The sequence below is a fragment of the Mastomys coucha genome, unplaced genomic scaffold, assembly GCF_008632895.1.
Source record: "Mastomys coucha isolate ucsf_1 unplaced genomic scaffold, UCSF_Mcou_1 pScaffold22, whole genome shotgun sequence".
Lineage (NCBI taxonomy): Eukaryota > Metazoa > Chordata > Mammalia > Rodentia > Muridae > Mastomys > Mastomys coucha.
In genome coordinates this window covers 223139320-223151645 of record NW_022196905.1, presented here as the reverse complement: position 1 = coordinate 223151645, position 12326 = coordinate 223139320, and the positions used below count along the sequence as shown (strand labels likewise).

Here is a 12326-nt window from a genome sequence, read left to right as displayed (position 1 = left end):
CCGCCACTTCTCTCTGTGGTTGAAACTCTGGGTTTCTGTTCTGCAGCCCCCTTTCCCATCAAAACCAACTAGATTTATCCCTCAAAGATCAAAGCTCCAAGTCTGCCTCACCTCCACCTTGCCTGGTCAGTCTGGGCATGGCCTTGAAGCTCACCTAGGACAAGAGATACCAAAAGAATTTGCCCCTGGGAGCCGTTGGCAGCTTGTCACCTAGATCTGTGCATAGTGGACAGAGATCATGTCGGCTTGCAATCTCTGACTGTCAAAGGCAATGCCCAGACGGGGTCTTTTTGTACCCCTGTCTCTGGCTAATAAGGGTACCTTTGGCAACAGGGCAGAGAAGAGCCCCACTCTCTGAGCCCTATGGCCAGGGTAGACCTTGCCTCTAGCTGTCCCCAGGGGACTCCCAGCTCTGGCTCCTGCCTTTGTTCTCCTGTCGCCTCTCTGGAGGGCCTCTAACCATGCTTTCCCTTTTCTCCAGAAAGAGAGCACTGATTTCTTCAGGCTAGACTATTCCTAGGGCTCAGGGTGTCTTGTCACAGCTCCCCAGCCTGTACATCCCACCCTTGACTCTCTGGCTCCTTTCATGGCCCATCACTCCTGGCTCTCCACCAGGCATCTGTGGGCTCCTCATGCATCTCTTCCTAGATGCTAGCCCTGCACCCATTTTAATTCCTTTATCAACTGTCAGGAGCAGGGCGCCTCCCTTGCCACCCTTGCCTAGCATACTCTCCCACGTGTTACCAGGAGCCTCGTTTTCCCCCTCTGCAGAAGCAACCATAGCCAGATTGCACCCCTGAGGTCAGGCCCCAGGAGGACCAGAGCAGGGCCCGAGGTGGAGGAAGGGCTGCTGGGCGCTGAGGAGAGAAGGAGCGGGCTGCTTTGCTGGCTTCCCACCCCAGCCAGCTAAACCCGCGTGTTGCTGCTTCCTCCCCCCAGGCCCTGCTTCTCTAAAGAAGTCTGGAAAGCTGGACTTCTGCAGCGCCCTCTCCTCTCAGGGCAGTTCCCCACGCATGGCTTTCACCCACCACCCGCTGCCTGTGCTTGCTGGAGTCAGACCAGGTGAGAGATGGGGGCGGGGCTTAAGGGGACACTGCGGGAGGCAGCCACAGCGAGGGGCAGCTGGCCAGGTGCAACAGGGGGTCAGGGATCACTCTGAGTTAACAGATCTGGGCTCCCCAAGTGGGTCGTGGCACAGCCGTGGGGTGGCATGGGCTGGGCAGTGTACCTCTGAGAACCAGGCTGCCCACTCGGTTCCTAGAATCCCTCCCATGTGCTAACTCTGGCTTTGTAAGTCTGTGTTGGGTGCATGTTTTGCACATGCTCACTGGGAGCTGCATGCAGCCTCCCCCTCCCCCACCAGCAAGTAGTTGAGCCAAGTTGCTCTCCTGTGGATTAGAGAGAGCACTGTTTAGCAGTCCAGGTTCCTGGTTGTCTGTCCCAGAGAAAACCCAATCTGGGCCTCCCTGCCTTTCCCAGAAATGAAAGGCTGGGCCAAAAGGACAAGGCTCACCGTGAAAATGACTGTCTTGCTGTTCTGAGGGCACATCTCTTCAGGCCCCAAGAAGGTGTTGGATCTTCCCGAGGGTGGGGCCAGGCAAGATCCCGGGGAACCTGGCTCTCCTGCACGTGCTGCTTTTCCCCTCAGCACCCATCTGGCGGCAAAGGCCTGGCTTTTGTTTGCACATGGCCCTGTGTCTGCCATGCCTCTCTTCTCTTCTGTAGGACACGACAGGGAGGTTTACCTCCCGGCTTCCTCCTTGGGGCCTCCTGGCTTAGAGCCCAGAGGCAGCCAGCACTGGGGCAGGGTGTGGTGGCCACAAGGTGGGGGCAGGGAGCCCAGGCCTTGCGCTGGCAGGCAGCAGGAGGGAGGCAGGCTCCACCCTGCTGCACTCCATTTTTATGAACTCCAGAGAGAAGCCAAGTTTCCTCAGCCCCCTAATGAAACTGAGAGCAAGAGTGAGCTGATTGGAAACAGACAGGAAGGGGGAGAACTTGAGGAAGAGCTGAGGCCTGTACAGGGGTAGGAACTGTGAGTTCACAGCGGCAGGGCCAACACATGAAAGAGGCCTATGCATCCACTTACACATTTGGAGTGGTGTGTGTGCCAGGTGCTGATCCTGCACAGGCAGGGCCTGTCTGTCCAGAGACCACAGAGCCATGGTAATCTATTGTAGGTCCTTCAGGCAGGCTTACACCTGAGGGGCAAACAAGGAGCTTATGTCAAGGATGCTAACAACTCAGCCAACAATAGGTAGCATATTAGTGTGTTGTTTCTAAACAGTAAAAACTGTCACAAAGCATGGGATGATTTCAACACCTGGAATCCCAGCACAGAGGAGGCTGAGGCTTGAGGCTCGAGGATTAAGAATTGGAGGCCCTATGACTGTCTCAAAAACCAAACAAGAGCGGAAACTTATGAGAAGCAAATAACATTGTAACAGTCTGCTGGGACCGAAGCTTGAAGCTTCACGGTTCACTAGCTCACAGGGAGCTCAAGTCCCGGGTACTGCAAAAACAAAAGAGAACCAACCATCCCAAAACAAATGACAAAAAAAGCACCCAGACATGGGTGCCTGCAGTCAAGACACTAAGAAGTGAGGGCAGGAAGGTCCAGAGCTTAAGGTCATCAAGTTCAGCCTGGGCTACCAAAAGCCCTATCTCAACAAACAACCAGAAAAATCAACATCCTAACAATTTCAAATAGGCCCAACCCTGCCCTGGTAGCTCGATGTTCACCAGCCTCAGCTAACCCCCGTCCCCCCGCCCCCCCCCCCAGTGCCAGCTCCAGTCAAACAGTATTTATAGAAGCAAGCAGCTGGCCCTCAGGTACTAGCCTGCCAGTTTTTATTTTATTTTATTTTATTTTATTGCATTGAGTTTTTTTTTTTTTAAACTTAGTTGACTGAGGTGTTATGTGCCTGACACAGTGCTTCCGCCCCATTCCGCCTCTTCCTCAGGATCCTCAGCCCTTCTACCAACAGCTGTGTCTCCTTTCCCCATGTAGTTGTTCTCACACCCTTTCTCTCCTCTGCCTGTGTGCACACAGGGAGCCCCCGGGCCACGGCATCAGCACTGCACTTCCCTTCCACGTCCATCATCCAGCAGTCGAGCCCGTACTTCACACACCCGACCATCCGCTACCACCACCACCACGGGCAGGACTCGCTGAAGGAGTTCGTGCAGTTTGTGTGCTCTGACGGCTCGGGTCAGGCCACCGGACAGGTGAGTCCAGAGGGCGCAGGAGGCCCTGTAGCCTCATCTCTTTGTCTGTGTGTCTGTCTCTCTGTCTGTCTGTCCATCTGTCCGTCTAAGGGATCACAAGGATAGGGTCAAAAGTCTGGAGCATACGTGGAGTTGGAGCAGCAGAGAGCCCATTGCATCTACCTTGTGGCCAGTTTTAGTAGATTTGGGGCCAGGGTCTGAGGATTGTGCTAGGGCCTATCTGTTAGGGTTGGAGAGGTGGGGCAGCTGTTCCCTCTCTTCGGAGCTTCTTGCCCTTCCTGTTGACCCGTGGTTCCCAGCAGGAGTGAGCCAATAATTTGTCCAATCTAGGCCTTGGACACTACTTCTTCCTAAAATTTAGAGGGCCCAGGATTTGACAGATTCTGGACTGAGCTTGCCTGGCTCATCACTGTTGACCTTTGACTGTTTATTCTTTGTGGTGTGAGGCCGCCCTGGACTCTGTGAGAGGTATCCCTGGCTCCCACCTGACAGATGCCAGGAGTACTTCCTTCCTCTCAGTTATGGGCATCAGATCTGTCTCTGGCTTTCAGTAGGTCCCATGAGAAGCCTGGGTGAAAATAGGTTCCAATGTCAGGACTCTTAACAAAGGGTTCCCACACTGTCATGGTTCTAGAAAGTCCTGATCCACGATTCTATGGGACAGTGGGACTCCCTGTGGATTCCTTCTCTATTAGCCAGCCCCAGGGCCTGGTCCAAACTCAAGGTGCTCAGCAAAGGGAATTATCCAGGAAGATAATGGGCCAGAGATGCTAACAGGACATGCTCAGTCTCTAGGGGTCACTCAAGATGAGACACGATGGTTCAGACTGCTGGGCAGTTCTGTAGTCCAGCAGCATGCAAACTTCACCAGCTCCTCTCTCAGCTGGTACAGAAGTCAGCAGGAAGATGTTCAAGGGACTTGGGAAACAAGTTGAGAGAGGCATTCTGGAAGTCCACACCAGAGGCAGTCCCAGGGGAAGAGCAGTGGTCCTCTGTTGTCCAGCCAGGCTGCCTTGATGTGCTCCTGGAAGAATGGGTGTTTTCGGTTCTGGGGTAGGACTGGCTGGGCTAGGCTCTGCATCCTAGCTCTCTGTCCATCCCGGGACTGGTCCTGACTCCTCTGGCTTGCTTTCCCATCCCCACCCTTCTGCTGTCCTCTTCTTCCCTACTTCTACCCCACAAGAGTTTCTCTTGCTGACTCTACCGCTTAGCATGTTGTCGGCCTTCCTGCCTCTCTGGATAAAACATGCCCATCTTAGAGGGGTAGGGGGGTAGAACTGGACCCTTGCTTGACACTTCAGAGACAGAGCAGACTCTGGAGAGATACTGCCTAACCCACAGAGGCAGCCAGGCTCAGAGTCCAGATAAACAGGACCTAGGACCTTTAGGTCAGTGCAAAGAGCCTCTAACCACAAGACCTTGAAGAAAGCATGAGTTTGACTCCTGCCTCCTGCGGGCTGGGTTCTGAGTCTCTCCTGTGACCTGGCATGTGTAACATAGAACACTCACTTTGCCTAAGAGTTATTCTCTCAAGACAGGTATCTGTTCCGTGAGACTGCAGACAGAGATGTAAGCAGACATCTTGTTGGATGTAACTAACATTAGAGAGAGGGGAACCCTGTCAGGACTTCCTCCGTGACCTGAGACTGAGAGAAAGTCTGCTGCAGGGACTGTGGGATTTCTGAAGGGAGTCAAGAGATGCACTCGTGTTGGGGAAGAAGGCTGGCTTATGGAAGAACAGAGGCTATGCTACTCCCCCTGGCCACAGTAGCAGCGGCAGTCCTCAGACTTAGCCTATGTGAAGAGTCACCCAGCGGCCTCAGCCTTTAGCTTGTTTCAGCAGTGGTGGAACCTGGGAACCCAAGTGTCTCTCTCCCAAGGCCCAGAACATCCACGTTAGGAACCGCTGACCTAGAGCCTATAGGAGCACCTCCCTCACCACCCCAGGAACCCCAGGTTTCAGACCAGCCTTTCAGGAAAGTATCCCCAGTAAGGAAATACAGACCATTACAGAAGGCTCCCGGGAACCCTAATATTTCATCCTTCTGCCCAGGACTCTGGTGCTTGCTTTGAAGGTCATATGGATACAGCATCTAAGGTGATGCCAAGGGCAGGAGGAAGGGCCTGGGTAGCAATATTTCAGGAGTGGTGAGTGCCCAGTGTGGATAATGACTCAGGGAAGCAGAATGCTGCCATCTGTACGAGGCAAGTGATGTGCTGGACCAGTTGTAGACTCCTTTCAGCCCCAACTCAGTTCCTAAGGTAACACGGAGTCAAAGACCTTGACATTTTAATGCCATGACTTATATCTCACCTAGAACTCCAATGTTCCAGGTCTGGTAAATGTAGCCTTCTAGAAGTTAAGTCTGAGTTAAGGACTAGCCCTGTCAAGTGGGGTTGTCCTTTTAGACACTCTTGCAGGAGACAGGCTCCATGCTGTGCCCTAAATGCTTGGAGCCCAGAAGGAGTCATGAAGCTGTGGTCTGTGGGACTGTTCCATTTCCTGTCTGGGGGAAACATGGGATAAGAGCCAGACAGGTCATAGACACCAGGGAAGAGGCTGCTGCTTGGCTCTCACTGATAGACCTGCAGAGCTGGAAAGCCTACGCTTTGGTCCCAGTGCTGCCTAGAACCAAAGAGTCACTCTCTAAGATAGTTTACCTAGCACAAAAGACTCCCGTCCAGATCACGGATAGGGATGCTGGGCGGCCATTGGTTGTTTTTTGTTTTGGTTTGGTTTTTTTTACCAGATCCTCCAAACTGTCATCCTCAGAGTGTGCAGGAATGGCAGAAGGGATGGTGTATCAGATCTAGCAGGTCATGAGGGATAAAGGCTTGTAGCTAGAAGAACCCAAGGTCTGGGTCAGGTGTGACTGAAGTGGGACAGGAGCTGAGCACTGCATTTGGGAGGTGGAGGGAGGAGGGTCAGATGATCAGTTATCCTCAGGAGTAAAGCACTTGCCACACAAGATTAATGACCTAAGTTTCATCCCTGGAACCACATAAAGATGGAATGAGAAGAAGTACAGCAGAAAGGACAGCGTAGTCCCACTTGAGGAAAAGACCCTGAGGTCCAGCGTCCTGGAAGTGGGCTAAGTGCTACTTAAGTCTGCTGGCATGCTGGAGTCTGGGGTCAGCTGCCCCCACGACTCTGATGAAGGGCCAAGGGTCTCCAAGAATAGGACAGTGGGAGACCAGTATGACTCAGAGACTCTGGCTGGTCCTGGGATGTGTGTGATGCTTTCAGAGCAGACCTTTAAGGGGTACAGGAAGGAGTGTCACGCAGGGCACGCTGAGGTGCGGAGGGCTGTCAGCCTGAGTTCTAGAAAGTCCAAGGAACTCAGAATGGGAAATGCCTGGGAGAAGAGACAGTGTGTGGGATAAGAACGACCACTGGGGAGAGTACGTCTTACTTCTAAAACAGTGGAACATTTGAAAAAGAGCTGAGCTACTTTGTTTTGGGACCCATGAGGCTGCCAAAGGCTTTTGGATTAGACAGATGTGGCTCTGTGTCCAGGCATGGCCATCGTAGCAGGTGACTTTGGATAAACTGCTTCCCTGCACAGAACTTCACTGGACTCAGCTGTAGAATGGGTAGGCTGAAGCGTCCTTTGCATCAAAGTTTCCTAGAGACAGTCCTGTTAGCTTTGAACAGAGGGAGAGCTATGGGATCTGGATTCGGAGCTGCCCTCTTGGTGCCAAAGACCTCAGAATGGCTCCAGATGTTGCCAGTGTCTTCTAGGATGGGCAGCAGAGTGGGGATCCTGAAGTGACAACTGTTCCCTTGTGAGTAGTTAGGTCAGACACAGCATAAGTATAATGCCTGGGCCATGAGGTGCTCGGAGGTCCAGCTGAGCCACTCACTGTCAGAGCAGAGGTAGCCACACTTCTTCACCCACCACAATGACTCCCCCACCCCCACGAGTATCTTCATCCGCCAAGAGAATGGAGACAGACTGATGCTGGCCTGAGACATCTCACCTCCCTAGAGGTGGAGGGTTTTCCTGGGGTTTGTCTTCCCGTAGGAGGAGCACTGGCCAGGTATAATGATACAGCCTTATAATCCGAGCAACTGGGACATTGAGGCAGGGGGTTTACCAGTTTGAGGGCAAGTTGAGAGAGAAAGACCTCCCCAGGACTTGTGCCTAAGTGGCCAGAAGGGCTGAAGTTTGCTCCATAGGAAAAGAAGAGCTGGTGCCAGGCCTCCCTGCACCTGAGCTGCTGCAGGTGGCCTGGAGGGCTCTGTCCCAAGCAGCAGCAGGAGGCACTGCAGGTCTCTCCAGGGAAACTGCGCTTGCCAGTGGCTGGGGAGCCGCCTTGACGCTGACCCAGACACAGTCAGGCATGAGGCCTGGAGGAGAAACCAAAGTTTGAGGCCAAAGAGGGCACAAAAGGACAAGGAATGGATCTTGGTGGCAGAATGTCCCTGGCTCCCGAGGGCGTGCGTTATCCAGGGACTCACTCTTGAAGAACCTCACAGAAGTTGGAGCCACCAATGGCGTATTTTCCTCGCTGGCTGATCTTTATAGAAAAGGCCAGCGTCCCACTGTTCACAGGCTGAGAACAGGATCTGCTGCAGATAGAATGGAGGGTGAGCTTCTCATGCTTACAGCCTCCTGAGCCGCACGGCCCACTGGGGTGGATGCTGGCAAGCCTGTGGGTCTTGGCTCGTCAGCCAGCCCCAGCTAGGCCCATGGAGGGAGTATGCCTTTGAGACCATGGAGGGGAGCTGGCTTCTCTTTCCTGCCATGAACATGGCTGTTCTAGGTGCAGTGGTGTGAATTACTAGGTGGTTCATTTCTGTACCTAGAACATCTTGCTTTAAAAAATGACAAATCAGCCACGTGTGGTGTGGTGGCATACGCCTTTAAACCCAGCCCTTGGGAGCTGGAGGCAGGTAGATCTCTGTGATTTTGAGGCCAGCCTGGTCTACATGGTGAGTTTGAAGCCAGCCAAAGCTACACAGTAAGATCCTGAACAGAAAGAAAGAAATGAGGAATCACCCGTCGGACACCCCCCTTCTTCCCTCCTCTACTCCATAAGAGGAAAAAGAAAGAAAGAAAGAAAGAAAGAAAGAAAGAAAGAAAGAAAGAAAGAAAGAAAGAAAGAAAGAGACAGAGAGAAACACCCAAAGACCAAATAGAGGCCTTACACCCTCCTCCATCCTGTGCCTAGAGGAAAGGACCCTCCCTCCCACTCCTGCATCTTCCATCGGGAGCGCCTGCTCTCCGGAGCAAGCAGCCGGCCGCGCAGGGGAGCGAGCGTGTGTCTGTGTGTGATGTGCCTTCATGCGTCACTCTATTTATGTTGTTCGCAGCCCAACGGTAGCGGCCAGGGCAAAGTCCCGGGGTCATTTTTGCTACCGCCGCCGCCTCCAGTGGCCAGACCTGTGCCCCTTCCTATGCCTGATTCCAAAACCACCAGCACGGCCCCAGACGGCGCCGCCTTGACTCCTCCATCACCTTGTAAGTGGACGATGAAACCGATACCACAGCGCCCAGCATCCCTGGCCCATCTACGCAGTCTCCACTGCAAAAGAGAGGAGCACCCCCTCCCAACAAAGCCCCTACCCAGAGCGCCTCAGAGCCTCCCACCGGATGAGCAGGGTTGAGCCCTGGCCACAGCCTCCGGGGCCTCATTTACACCAGCCAGCACCCCATGAGCCCTGCCCACTGCTCCCAGCCAGGCCCTGGCCCAGGCCCCCCTGGGGGGCGGGAGGGAGAGTGCAGTGGGGCACTGGGCCGGGGGTGCTGGCGCGGGTAGGGGGGCGGGAGGCACAGCCATGCCATCTTCATGCCTGATTGCTGCTTTTGTTTTTGGTTTTGGTTTTGGTTTTGATTTTTTTGGTTTTGTTTTTCAATTTTTTTTTTGTTGTTGTTTTGTTGTTCTTACACACACCAAAACAAATTAAATGTGACCACAAGGTGATGCCACCACCATCTTCTTTTCGCCTTGCCCCTCACCTCCATCTGGCCCTTGGGCCTCTGAAGATGCAGGAGGCTGCTTCCAGTGCCTTCTTCCCTCCGTCTCCCATTTGGTTGTTTCTTCTTCCTCCCCCTCCTCTTCTTCCTCTTCTTCCTCCTGATCCTCCTCCTCCTCTTCTTCCTCTTCTTCCTCCTGATCCACCTCCTCCTCCTCCTCTTCCTCTTCTTCCTCTTCTCATCCCTTCCTTTCTCTCCCCTCAGTTCCTTTCCCAGGTTGTAAGTTCCAAGAAGGGGGGACACTGGGTCCTGGCTACTTCTTTTTCTTCCTTCCTCCTTCCCTCCCTCCCTCCTCCCTTCCTCCCTTTTTTCTCCCTTTAAATCCAATGACAAATGTTGCCAAAGGGAAGAGAAGGAAAATCTAAGTGGAGAGCTAGACCCAGCTAGACCTGACGTGAAGGACAGGAGAGGCAGAAGGCAGGCGGTGGGCGCACTGTCTCGAGCTGGGACCTGGGACCGGGGTGGGCAGAGCTTTGAGCCGGAACTGTGCAGGAATGGGTAGGAGAGTGGCCCATGTCAACACTCCTGTCCGTTCGCACTCTCTGTCCTTCTCTCCCTCCTGTGGTTTGAGTTCTTCCCCCTCCCTGCTCTCTCCATGCCATCTTCTCATTTGCATATGCCATTAGACATGATCACAGTCACTGGAGGTGGGCAGAGTGGGGGAGGGAACCAGGCTGGAGTACACTTCTGGAGAGAGACGACAGAAACTGGTGAGCATGTCCTGATGTGTCTGGTATAGACAGGGGTGGCTTCCCAGGCAAACTGCGACACACCATTTTCCTCTGGGGACTGTTTCCCACCTGTCAGGTTTAGCCAAATACCCCAGAAGACCTCAGGGGTGTTGGGTTCATTTTTCCCCCGGGGCACTGGACAGCTTCCCCCCTGCCCCCTCCCCGCAGGTGGCTGAGCTTTGAGGCTCTGTCTATGGTCTCTTTCTCTGTCACCTGGCCTAGCACACTAGCTCATTGATGGGAAGAGAGTAGTGTGTGCCTCAGCTTCTCTGCCACAGCACGAGCCAGGCAGCCAGGCCACAGGTTCTTTTGTGACCACTCCTGCTGGCTCAGCCCTCCACTGGACCCCTGTGAGTTCCTGAGCCACTTGCCAACCGATGGGACTGCCCAAGGTGGTAAGTGGTACAGCCCCTGGTGAGGCTGTGGGGCTGGAGAGGTGGCCTGGATGCGAGGGCCATTGCCCAGCCAGGCTGCTCCAGGCTGCCTAGCTCCTATCTTTGCACTGCCCTTCTACAAGTAGAAAAGCTAGGGACTCCACTGGTAAACCTGGTGCCAGCCATTGTCTCAGTAGGGGACAGAACTAGACCCAAGGGACTTCAGCTGCAGCCTCAAGGGCCCTTCCTCACCCTGGCCTTGACAGGCTGAGACAAGAGGGTGTGTGTGTGTGTGCTCCTGGTCATGGAGAGGAAGGGCTTGGAGCCTGGCCTCCCCAGCTGCAGCCCTCACTCTTCCTTCCTGCTGCCTGTCTACCCTGCAGCACATCTAACCTAGTCTCTCCCTTTCTCAGCCGCCCAGAGAGGCAGTGCCCAGGTGGGTCCCATAGCCTGACCTGGTCTCTCCCTCTCTCCGCTCCCCTGCTCCCCACAGCATTCGCAACGACAGGCGCCTCCTCTGCCAACCGGTTTGTCAGCATCGGATCCCGGGACGGCAACTTTCTGAACATCCCACAGCAGTCTCAGGTAGGAGATGCCTGGATGCAAGCAGAGATGTACACATGGGGAGTGTGCATGCAGAGGTGTGCACACAGGGGGTGTGCACACAGAGGTCTGAACACAGGGAGCAGAACATCGTGGGATGAGAAAAAACAAAAACAAAACAAAACTGGGAGTCCTGGGGAAGGCTGTTCTTCTGCCCAGCTGAGCAGTCTCCATAGGCAGCCTCAGGCTCCCTGGCTAATCAGCTAATTGGATAATTAGCTCTATCAGCCCTGGACCTGGGAAAGGCAGCCAGAGGCCAGAGGCCTCTGGGCCATCCTGATGGGGCAAAGATGAGTCTGAGACACTAACTGGGAAGACAGCCTATCTCCTGAACCTCTTCCTGTCCCGCCTAACCTGGCCTTCCCTGTTGCCCCAGCACTGGGTGGGGTAGATGAAGGTGGAGAAGGGACAAAGTGGGTCTGGTGGGCAGCATGCCCTGAGACTGGCATCAAGGAAGATCTGGCTGCATTCCTGGAGGCCTCTCCCCTAAGTCCCCATAAGTCTCATAAGGAGAAAGGTCAGGCTGCTGGAGCCCCCAGTCCCTATGGATACCACCCCACTCCTCAAAAGGAGACAAGCCAAACTTGCCCTCTAGAATGAGGTCCCCAGACTGCCTTGAGAATGCATGTGCACACACGGACATCACTTGTGTGCCTGTATCTAGAAAGGATGAGAAGAGTGGGCGAGAACCCAGGATGCTCGGAACACAGGGAGGACCCACCTCAGGAACAGGCCAGGGACAGCTTTAGAGGGCCAGGACTTTCAAAAAGAGCACACAGATGGTCTTCTTTTTGTAAACTTTATAAAAACACTTCCTCGCTGGCTTCCTCAGCCCTGGGAAATCCACCCCTGCTCAGAGCCTCAGGGCCACCTCTGCTGCCTCCTGCCCCGCCTCAGCCGAGGCCCCAGTCCACAGAAAGTTGGGTGGATGGAAGTTTTGTGTGTGTGTGCTTGGAGGGTCTTTTCTTTTTCTTTCTTTTCCTTTAAAACACGCGCGCGCGCACACACACACACACACACACACACACACACACACACACACAACTTAGTCAAACTTCAGAGCTCCCTAGTGGTGAGGAGGGAGGAGAAGAGGGAACTCCACCCCCTCCAGCCTCCCACCCCCTTTCCCCAGAGTCACGTCTGACCCGTCTGGTTTCCAGGAGCAACCAGACATGATGTAACACCCAGATGAACTTGAACTTGGGGGTGTTGAGAAGAAAAACAATGGCTCTGAGCAGGGTCTGGAGCCAGCCCACTCTGCTCTGTGCCAGCCAGGGAGGCCGAGAAAGCCCTGCTGGCAGAAGGTGGGAGGGGGTGCCAGAGGAAGGGACAGCAGGGGCCTCCCCTCCCAGCACTGGGCTGGCACTGTGAGCAGGACTCCATTGCTCCCTCCTTCTCTCCCTGCCAGTGCG

The 12326-nt window shown here is 54.3% G+C and overlaps 1 protein-coding gene across 9 annotated transcripts in view; it reads left to right on the top strand.

The window, feature by feature from the left end:
* Nfix (nuclear factor I X) overlaps window positions 1-12326 on the top strand; it is a 94945-nt gene that overhangs the window by 75157 nt on the left and 7462 nt on the right. For 3 of the 9 annotated variants that reach the window (XM_031340582.1, XM_031340585.1, XM_031340583.1), the window contains exons 7-9: window positions 940-1062; window positions 3050-3225; window positions 10805-10896. In XM_031340582.1, the coding sequence (XP_031196442.1) occupies window positions 940-1062; window positions 3050-3225; window positions 10805-10876 (371 nt within the window). In that variant the 3' untranslated portion in view covers window positions 10877-10896. Of the gene's footprint in view, window positions 1-939; window positions 1063-3049; window positions 3226-8542; window positions 8691-10804; window positions 10897-12326 lie in introns of all 9 variants that reach the window. The other 6 variants (XM_031340578.1, XM_031340579.1, XM_031340581.1 and 3 more) reach the window with 3 other exon arrangements.